Genomic DNA, 20,659 nt, shown 5'->3' on the forward strand with positions numbered 1-20,659 from the left:
CCCTTGACCGGAATCGAACCTGGGACCCTTCAGTCCGCAGGCCGATGCTCTATCCACTGAGCCAAGCCAGCAAGGGCTCTTCTTTTGGCTTTTAAAGGACTCTATTAAGTTTTATTGATTGGCCCAAAAGTAATTTAAGACAAGTGTCATCTGATATGTTTATCCAGGACTGTCACTGTTCCTGGGATGGGTCTAACTTGGGAAAGGTTTCTCATTCAGATTATAACGGAAAGCTTCAACTCTTCATATACAAGGAGTATAGTAATCTGTCTTCACATTACACTGAGAAATGTTTCTGCCTCCAGAATTGGAAAGACTGTTCACATTTTACCAATGTGCTTTCAAAAAGCATAAACTGTTTTCTTGGAAAAACTAGCCTATCCGTAGGCAGTCTGCATTTGCTCAGAACATTTCTTCTATAGCACCGGGGAGCACACTGTTTGCTGAAATAGTGGCCTGTGGAATTACTTCTACTCAGACAGTGGGTTTTCTGATATTTTTCTAGAAACATTTTTAGCAAATACTAGATTTCATTGTGTTTGTATACAAAACTCAAAGGTTTCCCACCCTCCCCCACTTGTGTATATTCAGAAACCTAACAGGTGGGTGGTTTGGGGGCAGGGGGCTTTGTCCATGATAAGAGATAGCCACTCTGACAATTTGCTAATCATTGCGGAAGTCTGAGATTCTTTCCACTAGCTGACTTTAAACCAGAGTGAGGTAAATGGTACTTGGATGTACCCTTTCTCTGATTCCTTTTAACTAGTACCAACTGAGAGGAACAGAGAATTGGCAAAATAATAACTCCAATGACATGCAACATTTATTCAGCACTTACTCTCAATGTGGCTGGCACTGTGCCAGGACTTGCTAACGTTTGTTTATACTTCTAGCATTTACTTCATTTTCAGAAGGGAGCCAGAAGCCTAAGATTACACAGCTATTCAGTAGCACAGCCAGAATGTAGCCCCGAATCACCATTTAAGTAAATGGTCAAGAGTAATGCATATGAGTACTTGGTAGGTTTGGGGACCTTTCTTAACGCTGATATTTGAAATTGTCTCAAAAGGCTAATCCAGCTTTTCCTGAATTTAATTGTTAGATTTGGGGGATATTATATGATCTGTCGTATATGCAAATATTTTGACAAGTGGTTTATGTTTTGACAGGTTTGACCATGTTATCAATCCACAACCCTTCTTATAAACTTCCTTTGCGCCAAATTTTCATTGTTTTCCTAATCACCAAACCATGTTACTAATGTTGTGTTTTGGTTTGTTTTACAGTGATCCTTTTCTGTATGGCTGCCCTAATATTTCCAATAGGATTTTACATCAATGAAGTCGGAGGTCAACCTTATAAATTACCCAACAACACAGTAGTTGGGTCATCATATGTACTTTTTGTCTTATCCATTTTCTTTACAATAGTAGGACTTCTGTTTGCTGGCAAAGTTTGTTTACCAGGCTGATGAATGTCTACATTGCTTGACATTTTAATTATTTTTTATTTTATTTAAATTTTTTATTTTTGGAGGGTGGGGAGGACAAAGGCAAGGCATCTGAGTAGTCCTGGCTTAGAAAGATGCTTAGATGAAACTGATGCTGAAAAGAAGAAGAAGAAGAAAAAAAAAAGCTTTGATTTGTTCTCACTATGCACTTTGGATTTTTTTAAAAAAGAGAGCCTTTTCCGTAACCAAATACAGACAATATTGACTAACCCCCTGAGCATATTTCCAGGCCGTCGGGTCTGCACTGTGGTAGTCGCCTAGGGAGGGAGAATGCTTTCTGCTGAAAAGCATGGGGCCCTTTGTGACTCTATTGTTCCGTTTTTAACGTCTAATGGTTCATTTGAGGAAAAAAATTCTAAGTATTTATGAAACATGGTGGACCAGAGGGATGCAAGAGAAGTTCCTGTGGGGCTGGCCTCACCTCCTAAGAAATGAGTGTTCACAGCTTCCTTGTAGTTGTATGAGCCTGTGGCACCAGAGGGGATTGCCATTGCGTTACTGCACCAAGAAGCCAATAGATCAAAACTTGTTTGCTAAAATGTATGTAAAAATTCTGAAATTCCCTATTCTCTGTGTACAAAAAAAAATAAAACACTAAGAAACATGTTACTGGGGGTGGGGGGGGGGAAATGTTCCTTATATTTATATAAATATATATAATATATATATTTTGCTGATGCAGTATACAGTGTATATATGTGTGTATGTGTGTGTGTGTGCGTGCGTGCGTGTGTAAGTTTATACACACACATGCAAACGGTTCCTAGAAGAGAACTCTGAATGCTTTGCTAGCAAAACACTGTGGTGTGCAAACCTAGAACTCAATAGAAAAAAGCCATTTATCTGAAGGCTGCGTAGTGGAGAGAGTCTTCAGTTTACCTCATTCTTTGTAACAGCCCTTGATTTTAACAGGTTTTTGTAATAGGTACAAATAATCCCGTGTCTGTCTAGGTGCAATTTTAAGTTCAGCTAAAATTCTTTGTAGGTTAAGTTGTTTGCATGTGACAGTAGAAGGTAAGACCATGTCAAACCTCGGAGTGAGGGAATTTGGCACAATTTAAATTATGGGCAGCTGTTGTTTGTTGTTCAGGTTCTTTGTCTACTGGTGTCAGTTCACAATATTCTGGCCATTTATTCCCCCCCCCCCCCTCCAGGATCACTCTGCTGTAACAATTAAGTGTGTTCTTTTCATCCATAGGCATTATTATTAGCACATCTCCTTTACCAAAACCCGAGCAATACAACGTCTTTCATGTGCTGTAAGCCTGACCTTCCTGTATTTACGTGAAAGGGCTGCAAACCCACAGCTTTATGTTTTTCCTAAAGAAGCATTGCCGCTGGCCCTGAACCCACATGTTGTTTTAAAATACACATTTCTCTTCTCCACGTCTCAGGCCCCGTGTCAGTGCATAGTTGTTTTCCAGGTGAACACTGCAGGTATCTCCTGTTTGAAACGTGGGGCAGGAGGGTCTTTCATGCCAACGGAGCTAAGCGTTTTCTTCTTTAGAGGAAATGGCAGTGCGAGTGTCCGGGCAGGAGAGCCCTGTGAAGTCCACGCACCGTGTAGTACAGCTCCACACACACACTGCTTTTCAGACGCTTAGGTCATGGAGAATGGGCACTTCAGAGCGGGGCTGCCGCCTCAGGTGTCCCAAGTGCGAAGTGGAGGAAGCTGCTCTTTTCCACGCTGGCTGGCTTCATGTTTCTGCATCTCACTGTGAGTTCAGCAGTATTTTATTGTGGAAGAAAACCCCAGTGTTGCAGCTCACTCAAGGGGGGTAAGAGGTGAGCCACCACTGAGGCGCATTCCTGGAGTGTTAGGGGTGTCACACTTTTCCTTCCCAGGGCCAAAGAAACCTTAGAAGATGCTTGAAAGAGACTCTCTTTCCCCAGTGTTGTGATGTCTGGTCAGGACTGAGAGTACCACTGGACGTGTTCTGGGGGCGTTTGGGATCGCTATTCCCAGGGGGATTTATGTGACTGGTCCTCGGTCCCATGGGTCACTTGAAGGAAAGCTTGGTTGTCACCATTATACCACTGAGATAAAGTGTTAGCAAAGTGTGGTTCAAATTAATTTATATGACCGAGAGTTCTTCTCTTCCAAAAAGATGCGTTTTATTGTAAATAGTTTCTCAAAATATTTTTAACTGGATCATGAGGATGGGGAGAGAAAGTTTCTCAGCTGCTAAGAATTTCCCCACTGTTTACTTCTTTCACTTACAGTGACATTGCAGGATGACAGAGCGTAAGGTTTACTTGTATCTATTACCCAAACCATTCAGTTGACTATAATTTCATCATCATCTCGGAGGTCCAGTGCATAAAGGACTGACGGGGGAAACTCCCTACAACCAGTCAGCACCCGGTTAAAACCATCCATCACAGTGTGTGACGTCAGACCTTTGTATTCTTCCAGACCAGACACTGAAATGGACTCACTCATATAAAATTCTATACATCCTGTAAGTGAACAGAGAGACAACTGTCAGCAGTTGCTTTTAAAAGGTCACAATAAGTACTATATAGTACAGTATTAATTTATAGCAGGAAATCATAGCTTGTAAACTGTATATAAAACACTGTTTTATGGTGCAATCATTCGTCAAACTTTTGTCTGTTTGTTTTTAGAGTGTGAATTCTCATACCTAAGAACACACTGTAAAATCTGCTGAAAACTAGTTATAGGTTTTATTTGCACAGGACTTAATTAGTTTGAATTTTTTGGAAGCTCCTATTAAATATGCCTAAACACCTGTAAATGTGGAAAATCTTCCTTTCATTAAAAGCAACATTTCAGTATGATTCTTTCCAAAGGTAATCCATGTTCTTTGTTGTCAATGTGTGTATGTGATTTTTCTGACTCTTCTACTTCTTATAAACTTACTTTATGTTCCATTTTTTTTGTTCTTAAAGGATAGCTCTTTCCCCCGCCCCCCTTCTTTTTAGTGTTCTATATGACCAAGACTTCATTGATTTTTTTTCTTACCCTTTTGCCTAAAGTTTTGGTATCCCCACTTGGTGTTCTGTAAATTCACGGTTTAATCTCTTAAGTAAATGATCAGTCCTGGCGGCACACGGTCTGTTGACATAGAGGAAGGCCCTGACCTCTGTTGGGAACTAGCTTTGGGTCACTCTTAGCTATTGTTTTGCATCGTGGGCTTCACGGGAAGAACAGTTGCATTGATTTTGTCTTCATTAAAAGGCTGCTAGCCACAGTTACTCTGACTGTAGTGACTGTTTTACCAACCCACTTTAATCTTCTTCTAAAATTAAATGTACATTCACAATACAAAACAGTAAGCTGTCTTTCAGAGCTAATTTTTGAAGGATAAAAATATATGAAGGGAAAAAGTGGCCTGTGTAGGTTGGGTTCCCTACACAGGACTTATTGTATCACCGCAAGAGATTTTGAAGTTTGTGATCAAGGTCTGTATATTACCCCAAACTTTATTAAGAATTGTTTTGTAATTGGTTATAACACTTTTCAATTAATAGTTTCAAAATAAATTGTTAATACAAAATGTATAAAATGAACATAATTTTCTTGTATTTTTGTTATTGAGCAAGTTATCAAAATAAATTGTCTACTAAAGAAACTAAAAAGGCTTCTATTACTTTGAAATAAGCTTTGATTTTAAAAATTTATTTCAAAATTGACTTGGAGATTTCACATATTCACACAGTGGCACTTCCATGCCTCTTAGTTTGGTTTTGCTGTTAGCAGTGTGGGGAAAAGTCTCCCCCCTCTTCTTCCATTCCCACTCCCAGCTCCCCATCTAAGGAGAGATGCCGTTAATATTCCAGAATAGGTCACAACATGTTTACCAATGAGAGTCACTCAGCAAGAAAAGACCATACACATGTGACTCTCCCTTGTGTTTCATGTTTCTGAACGAGGAGAGAGAACTGAGCCCAGGCTCCTGGAGCCAGCCATCTTTTCTTCCTTGCACAAAGACCTAAGCCCGTTCATCTTTGCTTCCTTTTTCTGTTTCTACTTTTCCTGCAGGCCAAAGGATCTTAGCTTCTAAGATTTAGATTTGTGTTGAAGGAGGAATAGAGACCCTTGGTGTCTAGACTTGTCCATGTGCTCTGTCAAGGTTTCACGGAGCTATCGAGATGAGCCTAGTCTGATAACTGATGATCAAGTAAAACACTGTATTTACCCTTTGCTGCTGTCTCCTCTTTATATGGCCCCTTTTGGAGCCTCAATGGGGAGTTGAGAGAGTAAGACAAGGTAGGATTTGGACTTTCTGGAGTTCTGGATCTTAAGTGCATTTTCTTGTGCTCAACTTTTGCAGTTTGCCCAAGACTGAGGGGTTTTCTGGGACACAAGACTTTCAGTGTCTTAACTGAGAAAGTTCCAGGTAAACAGGATAACTTGTTCACCCATCTGCACCGTCCAACCCTACCCTGGTGTATAACACAGATGAGAGGTATTAGAAGAGTTCTTTTCCATAAGCCTATTAGTGAATAGGTCAGTTGGAAATTGTAATGGTGGGTTTATACTGAACTAAGTTAGGGGGGCACTTTTCCCTTCTCTATGGTAATACCTTATGAAAAGGCAACAGATTGGCTCTCAAACCAATAACATGGGTTCAAAAATACTGTTACCTGGTCTCCCACCAATTCTAGCCACTCTGAGAAGATTATAGAAAAAAACACCAAGACTGTTTCTTTTAAGCAAAGTCAACACTTCTGGGTCTCAGTTACCCAGCAACAAAATAAAAGTAGTTATAAGTGGTGCTAAAGCTAGAAAGCATAATGTCATATTAACTTTTAGAAGCTTGGTTCTTTTTCTAGCAGAAGAAAATACTGAGATGATATTTTCAAGCACATTCCAGGTTTCTACCAATCAGCCCCAATTCCACAGACTAATACCACCCAACATTAAATTTCAAGAACTTTTTCATGAGACGTAGAATATTTCAGAGCTGGATGGAATCTGCAAGAGCTGGCTCAGCATTTCCATTTCCCAGATCAGGGACTCAGAGAAGCTTCTTGGCTGTGGCAACGGCACACAACTAGGTTTCAGCAGGACACTCGGCACAGGACAGAATGCCTTTGACAGGCCTTGGACAGCTGTTCGAACCCGATAGCCACTTGACCCAGTCTTCCTTCAACTAGTCATCGACTGCAGTCCATCCAAGTCATTCCTGCCCAAATAATCTTAACAAATGAAAGCGTATGGTTCCAGTTCCTGTCATTCCCCATCTACATGGCTGAAGCCCAAACTTCTTTAGCACAGCATGGAAAACCCTTCATGGTCTGGCTTCAGGCTCTCCGTCTTCTTTCCACCACTCTCTCTCCACTGACAAACCTGTTCATTCTTTCACAACACCTCTGTCTTGACTGTGTCTATACTACCTCCTCCTTGCAGTTTTCCCTAATCCCTCCTATATTTGAATTATATTTAATTTTTTGTGCTTTTTCTTTTGCTTATACCTCTGTAACAACTTAATAGAGGGATATAGGCTGCCTGGATTCAAACCTCAGTTCCACAAGTCTAGTGGTGCAACCCTTAATCACTTAGCCTCTGTGAGCCTTGGTTTTCTCATCTGTAGATTGGGCTAATAGTACATCATAGTGTTATTGTTGGTTTAAATGAGATAAAGCGTGGAAAGTGCCTGGCACATAATAAGCATTCAAATGCCAAAGCTGTTATTAAATACTTCTCTATAACTAGATTGTAAACTCTTAAATGCAAGGAATTGGCTTTCTCATGTTCCCTAGAGACCTGTCAGAGTGCTTTACTCATGAATTGAGTTATCATAACTAAATTCAGAGCTGGGTTATAAAGGAAAATCATGAGACTTTCCTGAAGGTTTGAAGGATCCAGTCATCTAGAATTGCTTCGGTGGACTTCTTTCTGAAAGCCAAGGCTTGCCTCGAGCAGCCAATGCAGTCCTTCCTGGTAAGGATCTGGCTGTGTAATATGCCAGTCTCATTGACCTCCTCAAGGCATGTCTGTAGACTCGACACCTTGGATCCCGAGACTGGAGGTTTCTTCGAGCTGTGGGTTCTCCATAACCTTGAAATGATACATTGGTTATGTTTCATAAAGACTTGGTTTGGTCTGCCACAGTGGTTTTAATTATTTCTGCTAAAAGGAGTGGACTCAAAAATTTGAACTCATTTTAGATGCAGTTATAAGTCCGTAAAATTAATGGTCTGTCCTCACTCTGGCACTCTTCATGTTGTCTAAATATTTGATTTAGTTGTCTCAGACCATTCAAGAATCTTCCTAAATTGAAAAGTAAAAACTCATTCCTTTACATTGCTTTGTTCTTCAGGGAAAAATACAAATATAGTTGATGAACCAATCCAAGAAAATCCTTTCCTTTATCCATAATAAATTGCTCAAGAGGAAAAAATAATCCACATATCTGAGAAAGCTTTTAACTGCCTCACCTTCTAAATATTTTGCTAATGTAGTGAGAAGCAAAATGGACTCAAGTTGCAGTCACCCCCACTCACATGCCTCATTCTGTTTTCAGGGTCACCATAACTATTTCTTGTCATCAGTGCTGTTGTGGAGGACATTACCACGGCCCTAAACAGAACCAATTTTTTTTTTTTACAGTTAACACGACTATAATTATTTTTTATATTTTTATTGATTTTTTAGAGAGGAAGGGAGAGGGGGAAACATCACGGTATAGGGAAACATCCATTGGCTGCCTCCGGCACACCCCCTACTGGGGATGAAACCCAAACATGTGCCCTGACGGGGAATTGAACCAGCAACTCTTGGGAGCATGGATACAACCATCTGAGCCACACTGACCAAGGCACCTGTAATTATTTTTAATGAGTATAGGAAATTAAAGTTTCCTCCCCTCGATCCAATCTCCAGATATTTATATATATATATCTATCTTAGTTTTAACAAAAGCAAGATCATTATACACATCTGCCACTACTTCCTTCTTAAACATATCTTTGTCAGTAAATATAGATCTTCATTTTAATGGGGCTGTAATATGTATATCTTGCCCTGTTAGTGTATGTTAAGGTTGTTTCCAAGTTTTTGTTATTACAAATAATGCTGCTGTGAACTTAGACCTTAGATAACAGAAACTTCCCAAATATCATAGTAACCTCAAATTCTAATGGAAGGAATCAACTACTCTTTAAGGCAATTCACCTTTTTGAAAGCACTGTGGTTAAGAAATAGTGTCCTTCATTAAAATGAGCTGTTGTTGCTCAGTGGTTGTGTCATGCACCTGACAGGTTGCCAGTTCCATTACCCGTCTGGGTACATTCCCAGGTTTTGGGCTGAGTCTCCAGTAGGGGGCGTGCAGGAGGTGGCCAACTGATGTTTCTCATTGCTGTTACTGTCTCTCCATCTCCCTTCTCTTAAATAAATAAATAAATAAATAAATAAATAAATAAATAAATAAAGTGGCATTCATTAAAAGTTTGGAGAAAGAAATGGACATTAAGTGCATGTTAATGTGCTTTTCCATATGCCATTTTACTGTATCCTCTGTGGAGTAGGAGGAAGAATTTTATGGACTAGAAAAACTATGGATCACAAGGGTGACAATTAGACTCCTCAACAATGTGTGCACTGCTACTGCTTGATCACCAATCCATATATATAAAAGGCTAATATGCTAAGTGCCCCTCCGACGTCAGACCGGTCGCTATGATGTGCACTGACCACCAGGGGACAGACACTCAACGCAGGAGCTGCCTTGATGTGCACTGGCCATTTGCAAAGAAACGGCTCCACAGACCTGGCACCAACAAACCAACACTTGGCTCCCTCAAGTGGGACACAGGCCCCACCACCACCCCAAGCAACAGCCCACCAAATCGCAGCCAATGCTGTGGAGACCCCATGGTGCAAAATGCAGCCCACAACCCAGCCCATAATCGGTGGCTCTGGGCACTGAGTAATGACATCAAATAGCAATGCCCGGCTTCCTCTCCTAGCAACTAGTCTCCTTGGAGTTTCTTCAGCCCAAGAACATGACTTGCCTCTATAGCCAGGTGCAAACATTTTACACTTTAACCAAATGTCTGTGAAGCGTTTTCCCATACCTCATTTGGTCCTCACAGAAGTCCTGGAGTAGGTAGATAGGAGACTTGGTAGAATCCTATTTTCATTAGCCAGAAAATGGAGATTTAGAAAGTTTGGAAATTTGACCCAACTGAAAAGAAGAAAGAAATGGTGGACCTTGAAAATGACCAGTTTTTCTCACTGAACAGAATATAGTCAAACACTGCTGCAGTTAAATATTTTACCTTCTGTTCTCCCTGCATGATCTACAATAATAATCTGCTTCATGTTGATATTTACTGCTGTGTTGCTGACAATTACCTAAAAGAGAAGTTGGGGTGCTTCACTGGGCTGGAAAAAGTTTAGCTACATCAGAAAGCAGGTCTAATTAAGCAAGTTTATTCTATAACTATAAAAGGCTAAGTTGACTCGCACATGTGCGATACATGTAAAACGCTCACTGGCGCCTGAGTGTTTCAATCTGTCATTGTCAATTGTGAATTTAGTTGACATTTCTATTATAGAGAAAGGGCAAATAGTGATATTAAAATATTTCTTCTAATTAATTTCCTTTCAATGTGCATGAATCCATGCACCAAGCCACTAGTCCTATATAATAAAAGGCTAATGTGCAAATTGACTGAACAGCGGAACAAACGGTTGCTATGGCATGCACTGACCACCAAGGGGCAGACACTCAATGCAGGAGCTGCTCCCTAGTGGTCAGTGCGCTCCTATAGTGGGAGCGTTGCTCAGCCAGAAGCCGGGCTCACAGCTAGCGAGCGCAGTGGCAGTGGCGGGAGCCTCTCCTGCCTCCACGCAGCACTAAGGATGTCCGACTGACAGCTTAGGCCTGCTCCCCTAAGCCGTCAGTCGGACATCCCCCAAGGGGGGATTGCAAGAGGGCACAGACCAGGCTGAAGGACCCCCTTCCAGTGCACAAATTTTGTGCACCAGGCCTCTAGTCTATACTAATAAAAGGGTAATATGCTAATTAGACCGGGAGACCAGACATCTGACCATCTGACTTCCTTCAGGACAAAGGCGGTTAGGGGTGATGAGGCTGGCAGGGGAGCAGTTAGACAGCAAACAAGCCAGTAGGCAGGCAAGCGGTTAGGAGCCAGCAGTCCCGGATTGCAAGAGGGATCCCGAATTGGAGAGGGTGTAGGCCTGGCTGAGGGACACCCCACCCCCTCATGCATGAATTTTGTGCACTGGGCCTCTAGTATTTAATAAAATTCTAGCAACAAAAAAGGGATGTACTCAAAGTTCTATAACTTGTAATTGGTGAATTGGGTTTCAAATGTGGCTTCCCTGACTTCAAATCTAGGACTATTTCTGCTGTACCACATTACCAGTTTGGCTTGTCAAAAGGATATAAAAAACCTTGTCCCAATTTCATGACATGATTCCTTGGCTCAGGCATGAGCAGCTAACTCTGGTTTGCTGCTTCTGGCTGTGGAATAAAACAACCATGAAAGGTAGTCCTACTTAGAAACATTCTGTGGATGTTACATATTCTGTTGGTGGGGGGGGGGAACAGTAGGTAAGTTATTAAGTTTGTAGTTAATCTTCCATCATTTCCCTCTCGTTGTCAAGCTTTATCTCTGGAGCTGTCGCTAAGCAGTACTGTAACTTCCTTCATTGGTGAGCTACATTATGCCATCCATTGATTTTATTGAGACCCTTTTGGGAATTAAGCACCCAGGAAATTTTCCCAAACAGGCTATCAACTAGTTCCCTTCCACCTTATTAGTGGGAAATCTAACGGCTATTGAGTTACCCTGGAAGTTATGCAAAGGTCCAGGGCTCAAACATTAGGAAGGTTCCTCCAGTAGTTTGTCATCTTGTAACCAATCAATGGGTCTGTGCTGCCTGTCACTACTTGAGCCAATTAAGCAGATGGGGTTGAATCATATGAGCGTTTATCCCAATCCTGCCAGCAGCATGGGAGAGCAGCAGGTCAGCCACAGAAATCTGCTCTGCCCCCACCATAAGCCGGCTTCTTATATTGGGTAGAAGGACAAAGATTACATAGGAAAGTAGGCAAAAGGGCAAATGGGCAGTTTATAGAAATGCAAAAGGGCTGGGTCTTCAAAGGGCCGGCTGCTCTGGTTTCTGCAATAGGTTGCTAATCTTTCCACGCTAATAGGCAGCTCCAAACGATGGGCTACATTTCCAAGTGAGCTCCCAGGTCCTGTGTGGCACTGCCAGCCAGGCTAGAATGTGCCTTCCTTAGTCAGAATAAAATAAACAATCAAGGTTAACAGAGCAGGATTAATATTTCTTACAATCTAGCTGGTTCCCAGTATTCTCTTTCTGCCCCTATCAGTCTGTCTGCTCTTATTACTGCTGAGACCTAACTGTCCCAGGCTGAATGGGACTAACCCAGTAGTTTTGTGTCCAGCCCACACGTGGGTCATGGTCAGCTCTGTGAGCTGGGAGCCCCTATGCCTGTGGACTTTCTCCCTGCGAACACCCAGAACCCATTTCCTCATAGGTTTTGCCATCTCACGGAAGTGTGGCTACCAAACCCTGCTCCCTCTGATTTCCAGATCTCTGATTTCCTGGCCTCTGGGATTATCCTCATCCCCTTTGGCTTCCCACAGGGGCACATTTGCCATGCCCCTACATTGGTAAAGAAGACACAGAATCCAGCTCTTTTGTTTGGAAAACTGCCCGTAGGCCACATGGTTTCTCTGGCTCCAGGGCTGGATACAAGCCAACTGGCCAAGTCATAGTGCTGGGTTCAGGAATAGGCAGGTCATGTGACCAACCCAACACTGGGACTTGCTGAAACTCCTGGGAAAGGGGTGTTCTCCTTAAAGGTTGCTAAGCCGTGTGGGGAAAGAATAGTGTTCCCGGCATCCGGCATCCGAGCCAACCCTCAGGAGAGCCTGCCTGAGTGCCGCCTCACAGACGCCAGGAGGCCCAGAGCGGGAGACCGATTTCCATGGGCGCTTCAGCCTGTGAGCCAGCCACTCAGAGCCAGGCTGTCCCTGGCTTTTCTGTTATTGGAGCAAATTCCCTTTTTCCCTGAGCCGGTTTGAGTTGGGTTTCTGTCTCTTTTAACCAAAAGAATCTTGGTACACTTCCACTTTCTTCTTGACATACAACCCTTACTTCCCATGCTCTGACATGTCACTTTAGTATTTCAGTTCTCGGATCAGGCTTAGCACTGTTCACTCCAGGCTACTGCTTCTCAACGCATCACAAAGCACCTGCTGCTGGTTTGAAATGGACGTAAGAAGTAAAACAAAATACAAGTTAATATCTAAAAGTATGTATCACATAAGAACATTACCTTAGTCTGGGCTACTGTGACAAAATGCCACAGGTGGCTTCTAAAAACAAGTTTAACTGGTAGGTGCTAACTAAATTGTGGTTACATTTTATCGTATATACAGGTATGAAGTCATTGTGTTGTACACAGGAAACTAATATGTTGCATGTCAATCAGATCTCAATTTTTAAAAATCAAAGGGGGTCTTAAATTGCTAAAAAAGAATCATAAAGTCACTGTGGCTGCTCATTCCCACACGTGAGGATTACAGGGACTCGATGCTGCACAGTAGTTACTACTGTGCTTATTAAAAGTTAAAAGACCTCTGGAATTTTTCAGATAAAAAAAAAAAATCAGGCCCCACCTGGGTAGTTTGGTTAGTTGGAATGTTGTCCTGTACACCAAAGAGCTTGCAGGTGCGATTCCCAGTCAGGGCTCACACCCGGCTTGCAGGTTCTAACCCCAGTCGGAGCGGATACAGGAGGCAATAATGTATGTCTCTCTCCCTCTCTCTCTAAAATCAATAGACATATTCTCGGGTGAGGAGTAAAAAAAAAAAAAAAAAAAAAAATTTGCCTGTCTGGGATGGTTCAGTGGTTGAGCATTGACCATGAACCATGAGATTACCAGTCCAATCCCAGTCAGGGCACATGCCTGGGTTTCGGGTCCCATCTCCAGTAGGGGGCGTGCAGGAGGCAGCCGACTGATGTTTCTCTCTATCCCTCTCCCCCTCTCTCTAGAAGCAATAAAAACATTTTTTTAAAAAATGATTAAGGTGCTGACACTATACACTATATAACAGCAGTTGCCAACCTTTCGGACCTCACGGTCCATGAGTGGTCCACAGACCACCGGTTGGAGACCACTGCTCCAAAGGTTTCCTTAAACCAGTGGTTGCCAATCTTTAGGACCTCAAAGATCACCAGTGGTCCATGGACCACCGGTTGATGACCGCTGCTATATAACATCCCCATCAGAGACTGAGGCAGCATTCTCTAAGCACAAAACATCTAAAGATTCACATTAAAAAGAATAAATTGTGCCCTGCCTCGTGTTGCTCAGTGGTTAGAGTGTTGGCCTGTGCAGCAAAGGATCTCGGGTTTGATTCCTGGTCAAGGGCACATATCTGGGGTGCAGGTCCAATCCCTGGCTCCTGTTGGGGTTTGTGTGGGAGGCAACCAATCTATGTGTCTCTCTCACATCAATGTTTCTCTGTCTCCCTTCTACTCTTAAAAAAAAAATCAATGAAAAAATATCCTTAGGTAAAGATTAAAAAAATAAATTTTAGAAAAGAAGAAATTGTAACTAACCTCATGCCAGTTCAAATCATTATGCCACCAAGTGAGCCTGCTGTGAACTTAAATCTTTCTCTTTTTTTAATTGAGTTTATTGGGGTGGCATCTATATATATAAAAGCCTGAGCGACCGTTCGCCCAGTAGATGTGATGCACAATGACCACCAGTGGGCAGATGCTCCAACCAGGAGAGGAGGCGTGGGTTGGGTTGCTGCTGGGGCACTGTCCCCCGATCTGCCTCACCCGCACCCCAGGCCCATCGGGGGTGACGGGGGCCCGGGGCACGGATTTGTGCAGCAGTGGGGTCCCTCGGCCTGGCCTGCGCCCCCTCACAACCCGGGACCCCTTGGCGGATGTTGGAGAGCCAGTTTCGGACCGATCCCCGCAGACCAGGCCAAGGGACCCCACCGGTCCTCGATGCACTAGGCCTCTAGTTGATTAATAAACTTATACAGGTTTAAGGTATACAACTCAAAACTTTTAGTTTTAGGGTATTTTACTTTTAAAGTCCCTAAATTCATACATTTTACTTTTGTGTCTTTATCTTATAGAAATGAAATTTCAGTACACAAAGATATAAAACTATGGTCATTTCAACGTCGCTTTAAAAAGGTTTATTTCTCACAGTTCCGGAAACTGGAAGTCCAAGACCAGGTGGCCCATGGCAGCCCTCTTCTGGGTTGCAGACTTCTCGGGTCCTCACATGGTGGGAGGGGGCTAGGGAGCTCTGCCTGCCCTTTCCTTAATAAAGGCACTAACCCCATTCACAGGGGGTTGGCATGACTCATCCCCAAATTCCATTACTTAAGGCAGGGGTCCTCAAACTACGGCCCACGGGCCACATGCAAATACAAATATTGTATTTGTTCCCGTTTTGTTTTTTTACTTCAAAATAAGATATGTGCAGTGTGCATAGGAATTTGTTCATAGTTGTTTTTTTTAAAACTATAGTCCGGCCCTCCAACGGTCTGAGGGACAGTGAACTGGCCCCCTGTTTGAAAAGTCTGAGGACCCCTGACCTAGGGGGTTAGGTTGCTGTCAGCACTGCTGCTCTGAGCTGCTCTGAGCCCATGTATTCTACATTCTTTCCATTCGGCTACGCCAAGCACAGGGCTGGTTCCTCCTCAAACCCTGCCCACTGTACTGACTGTTGGGAACTTAGTCCAAGTTCCTCCTTTATCCTCTGCTCACTAGTTATCGGGGTCGGGTCCGAGCCCTCTGCCTGGGGCTGGACCACCTTGGACGCTGAGTCTTAGAGAAGCCATGAGAGGCGGTGGGTATATAGGGATGAGTCTTCATTGCAGAAGCCCGTGGCTACATCGCCATCAGACAGAACAGTCCTTCGTGACAGTGCCCATAAAACAGGCAGCTGCACATCGGCTGGTGAATACATATCTTTCCCACAAAAAGCAGCATTAGTCTCTACACTCACAGCTGTTACCTGAGCAGCCGCACGCTGCCCCCTAGACTCACCGCCTCCCATCGTAGTGGCACCTAAGCTCTGCCTCAGCAGCTTCTCCTGTCTCCCTGTGTCTCCTTGCCCAGCACACTGGCTGGGTAGCCTGGGAGCTACATCTGAGCTCTCTATGAGCTCTTAGCCTTACATTGTAGCAGTACCAGCTCTCAGCTCCGTCTGAGCTCTCCTCTCTTCTCCTCCTAGCTGCTCGCTCACTAGCAGACTCCTGGTCAGTAACCTGTACTAGTATATTACTCCAGAGGCAAAGGCTAGTTGCCAACAGGGCCAGCAATCATTTGGCTACAGAGGGCACAGTGTCCTTGCACCCACTCATGCTATCTTGGCTTTGGGCACTCCAATCAGGCTCATGCTCAAAGTGGCCTTGGCCATTCTGGTGTATTGACAACCAGGTCTCTGTGCTCCCATTGGTCTTGACTATCCGGGGACCCTGGCGTGGTCCCCACAGTTTCCAACAGGAGTTTTGGTGGGACACAAACATTCAGACCATAGCAAATATATTTTGGACAATGGTACCAGATTAGCGCTCCTAAATAAAAACAGAGATAATTTGACCTCGATCAGGTACCAAGAACCTAAGGTAAGAGAAAGAGAAGTTCCTACTGTGCTTCAATCCCTTACTGAAAGGGTTAAAGAGAATAAAACGTATTCAGGAGCAAAGGAAGTTGTGAGGGTGGTTAACTGTGTCTCAGCCTAGTGTCTCCAAAAACGGCCTCAAAGGGCGCCACCCCTCCCCGGGCAGCGCAGGGAGCCGCCTGGCGCACGGAGTGGCCACCGGTGGTTGGTTGCTCCGGCCCGTGCGAGCCTCACTCCCGCCTGGCTGGTGTTGACCAAAGCCCTGGGTTTGCACGTGCTGCCTGGGCCCAGGACGCTGCCCAGAGGGGCCGGTGGCGCCCGCAGTGTCTGTGGGGGTTGTTGCTGGCCCGCCTGTGGGAGCCTCTGCAGGGATCGCTGCATACAGGACCCGCCAGCTGCCTGTGATCCAAATGACCGAATTCAAGGCCCGAGCGTGAGCACGCGATTGGAGAACTGGCCGGGAGAAGAAAAGCGAAGCAGGGACCCTCGGCCGGGTACAGCTCTGGGTGGGCTGGTGACACCACAATCCCTGGGGCCATCGTCAGAGATTCGGGGGGATGTGTGCTTCCTTCGCCCGCAGCCAGAGGCCCGCAGGGACCGGGTGCGGGAACCCCGGCAGCAGACGCTGCTCCGAGGCTCGGCGGTCCGGCCTGCGGCGGCATTAGCCGGGCTCCGCGGGTGGGCCGCCGCTCCGCGCTCCCCGCGCTCCCTCCGCTCCCCCCGCTCCCCCCGCTCCCCCCGCTCCCTCCGCTCTCTCTCCGCTCCCTCCGCTCCACCCGCCGCAGCTCGCTCGGGGCTTTGACCAAACAGGCGCTGGGCCCAGGTGCCCCTCCTGCTCGCAGCCTTTGTGGGCGGCGAGACCCAGTGCCCGGGGGAGGGGGCGTTGCTGACGGGCCGCAGTCCCCGCCCGCCTCCGGCCGCAGCGGGCCGGCCGTTGCCTTGGAGACCAGCTAACACTTCCCGGCCGGGCGGGCTGACTTCCCGGCTTAGGAGCGAGAAGGAACCGACCAAGCCCCGTCCTGCGACTGCAGGGCTCCTCTCCCAGGGATGGAGACGTGAATGGAGGAAGCCAGGTGAGGGCCACGGGCTGCCAGGGCCGGTAAGCGAGAGGGTGGGGACGCTGAGCTCCGGACTGAGAGGAAATGCTGGAAGCCCGGGGCCTGGGCACCTGCTCCCCCCCTGCCAGGCTCTGTGCCAGGTGTGGGGTGCAACAGTAGGCAAGGGGCTAGTCGGGAAGACAATGACAACTTGGTGTGAAAGGGGGCGCGGGCGGCAATTGGAGAACACTTTTCTCACTGGGACTTGGGGGGCAGCAAATGGGGTTCGGGAGAGACTTCCCGAGTGTTCTTGTCCAACAGAAATGGCAAAGGACATTTCTAGAAGTTGTTCCAACTTGAGCAGAGAGAGGCATAAACAACAGGGGATGCGTCGGCGCTGCAGGGACCGAGGGCGAGGAGAGAGGAGGTAGAGGGGCAGCAAGGGGACAGCCCGCGGGCGGTAAGGCGACCCACCCTTCAAAACCCGGCCTGTCCGAGTCCAGGTATTCAGCGAGTGCTTGGGGGAGCTACTGTGCCCTAGGCATTGCTTTATGCAGAAGCCTTCTCGCTGCCAACCGAAGTCCCTGCCCCGTGGGTCTTACCTCCAGCGGGTGTGGGAGGAGACACAGTAAATAGCCTTAGGTGGTGGCACCGCTAAGGATTAAAGAAGCCAGGCGGACGCCCTGCTCCGAGGTGGCTGCTCCGAAAGGGCCTCCCTCATGAGGTTTCCTTTGACAAAGCAGAAGGGCTGTGTTCCCTGCGCCTCGGCCCCGCCCCCCCCCCCCCCCCCCCCCCCCAGCCAGCTCCCTGCTCCCAGGCCTCCAGAGGGTGCGGGGAAGGGAGGATGGCTGGTGTCGTGGAGGTGCTTACAGTGTGCGACGCCTGTTGCCACGTTTCCCTGGTACTTGGCAGTTTACAGGGCCCTTTCGCGTTCTCTGTCTTACTGGGTCCCCTTGGCGACCCGGTTGAAGTGGGCAGGGCCGTTAGTCACCCCCCTTCCACTCTGCAGAGAAGGAAACAAACAGGAGGTCGGGGCTCTGTCTGAGCACACTTGCTACACTGTTCTGCAACCCTCCTCCCCGGCCCACACAGGGCACCCCAGTCCAGTCCTCAGGCCCCTGAGCTCATTAGGGGACCTGTCCCTGGGATGGAGCGAGACCAGCGTGTCCGCTCTGGACGAGGCGTTGCTTTTTCAGCAGTTTCTCTGCCGCTAGAGTCTCCCAGCAACGCGCACTGACGCGAAGCCAGTGGTGTTTTGTAAGACATCGCCACACTATCTTGGCGCTTCCCAAAAGACAAGCATGCTCTGAGTGAAGTGTTAAGGCCCGATAGAGAGAAGCGAGTTGCCGCACCACCACCACCACCACCACCACCGTTAGGCTGGTGAAAGATTTCACGGAGGCACACGCGCGTTCAAGCTGCGCCTCCATTGGGAGTTTCTCACTTGCTATAAGTTGCCCATATTTTTTTGGTTGCAAACAGCAGACACTCCAGTGAGATAGCTTAAGCAACAAAGGTTGGAATTATCAAGAACGTGGTCTTTCAGGTACCGCATGGAATCTGAGAGCGGGAAGTGAAGTCAGTTCTCACAAGTGCTTGGGATCAGTAATGAGAAATTCAAGACCTAAGGCAGTTTCGCAATCCCCTCCTCTCCCTTCACCTCCCATCCCGAAATATTTATCACCTGTCCTCCCTGCTTCATGTCAATTACAACCTAATGAAGAGAGGACACCAATGCTTTAGAATCTCACTGGTGTAGCATTCTAGATCAGTGGTTCTCAACCTGTGGGTTGCGACCCCTTTGGGGGGTCGAACGACCCTTTCGCAGGGGTCGCCTAAGACCATCAGAAAACATATATAATTACATATTGTTTTTGTGATTAATCACTATGCTTTAATTATGTTCAATTTGTAACAATGAAAATACATCCTGCATATCAGATATTTACATTACGATTCATAACAGTAGCAAAATTACAGTTATGAACTAGCAACGAAAATAATTTTATGGTTGGGGGTTACCACAACATGAGGAACTGTATTAAAGGGCCGCGGCATTAGGAAGGTTGAGAACCGCTGCTCTAGATGAAGACAAGTGCCCTGAAAGACAGGAGCACCATCCTCTGAGTTTCTGTAACACGAAGGAACCTGCAGTAAAGTGAGATGCTCAAGACGACCTCCCAAGGAAGTGATATTTGAGCTGAAATTTCAAGGAGGATCAGGTCGGGAGAAGATGTTCCAGAGCAGAGACAGCACATCAAAAGGCCCTGTGGTCAGCCCTGGCTGGTGTTGCTCAGTGGCTAGAGCAGTGATGGCGAACCTTTTGAGCTCAGTGTGTCAGCATTTTGAAAAACCCTAACTTAACTCTGGTGCCATGTCACATATAGAAATTTTTTGATATTTGCAACCGTAGTAAAACAAAGACTTATATTTTTGATATTTATTTTATATATTTAAATGCCATTTAACAAAGAAAAATCAACCCAAAAAATGAGTACGCGTGTCATAGGTTCGCCATCACTGGGCTAGAGCGTCGGCCTGCGGACTGAAGGGTCCCGGCTTTGAATCCCAGTCAAGGGCACATGCTCAGGTTGGGGCTCGATCCCTAGTATGGGGTGTGCAGGAGGCAGCCGATTAATGATTGTCATCATTGATGTTTCTGTCTGTCTCTCCCTCTCCCTTCCTCTCTGAAATCAATAAAAATATATACATTTTAAAAGGCCCTGTAGTTAAAGGAACAGTAGCACTCCAGGAATGAAGGGAGAGCAGTGAAGTGGGAAAGCTGGAGAGGTGGGCAGTAGCAGCCACCACGCGAGGCCTCAGGTGCCACTATTAGGATCTTACTCTTCATCCGGGAAGTGAAGGGAGGTCTTTGAACAGCTTTAAGCAGGAGAGAGAAGCATGGCATTGGGTTTGTGTCTTTAAAAGATCAGTTGAGCTTTAGTAAGGAGAACATGTTGGATACAGGAGGCCAGTTAGGGGCTAGTGAAGTTGTCTGTGGCAGAGATGACTGGCCTGGAGGCAGATCAGTGGAGAGACAGACAAGATCAGGTGAGGGATTGGATATGGAGAATGAGGCGTCAAGAATAAGTCCTAGGTTTCTGACTCCTGGGTAGATGGATGGTGATTCTTTTCTCTAAACTAAATAATAAAAAGAGGATGGACGGCCTCCTTTGTAGAGAACACGATGGGTTTGGCCATGTTGAATTTGACGTACTCTGGATGGGAATGTCCAGCGTCAGTGAGCAGCCGGGTCTGGAGCCACAGTGGGTCTGGGCTTTTGACACCCAGTTGGGAGTCACTGTCGTTCAGGTAATAGCTGAAGCCATGGACTAGGATGTGATTGCCCAGAAAAGAGGAAGTTCACGAACTAGCCTGGAGGACACGGACTTAGAACGCTCAGGTTGTGGAGGAGGAGCCTGGTAGGAGACCGCAAAGGGGGATGCCCGGAGAGAGCGGCCCCCGGAAACCCAGGCAGG

The 20,659-nt window shown here is 46.0% G+C and overlaps 1 protein-coding gene across 2 annotated transcripts in view; it reads left to right on the top strand.

The window, feature by feature from the left end:
• Positions 1-4,312, top strand: part of MOSMO (modulator of smoothened) — a 66,303-nt gene extending 61,991 nt beyond the window's left edge. The window contains exon 3 of one of the 2 annotated variants that reach the window (XM_059692049.1): positions 1,287-4,312. In XM_059692049.1, the coding sequence (XP_059548032.1) occupies positions 1,287-1,471 (185 nt within the window). In that variant the 3' untranslated portion in view covers positions 1,472-4,312. Of the gene's footprint in view, positions 1-1,284 lie in introns of both variants that reach the window. The other variant, XM_059692048.1, reaches the window with a different exon arrangement.
• Positions 4,313-20,659: the final 16,347 nt, after the last annotated feature.

Source organism: Myotis daubentonii, chromosome 4 (assembly GCF_963259705.1).
Source record: "Myotis daubentonii chromosome 4, mMyoDau2.1, whole genome shotgun sequence".
Classification (NCBI taxonomy): domain Eukaryota; kingdom Metazoa; phylum Chordata; class Mammalia; order Chiroptera; family Vespertilionidae; genus Myotis; species Myotis daubentonii.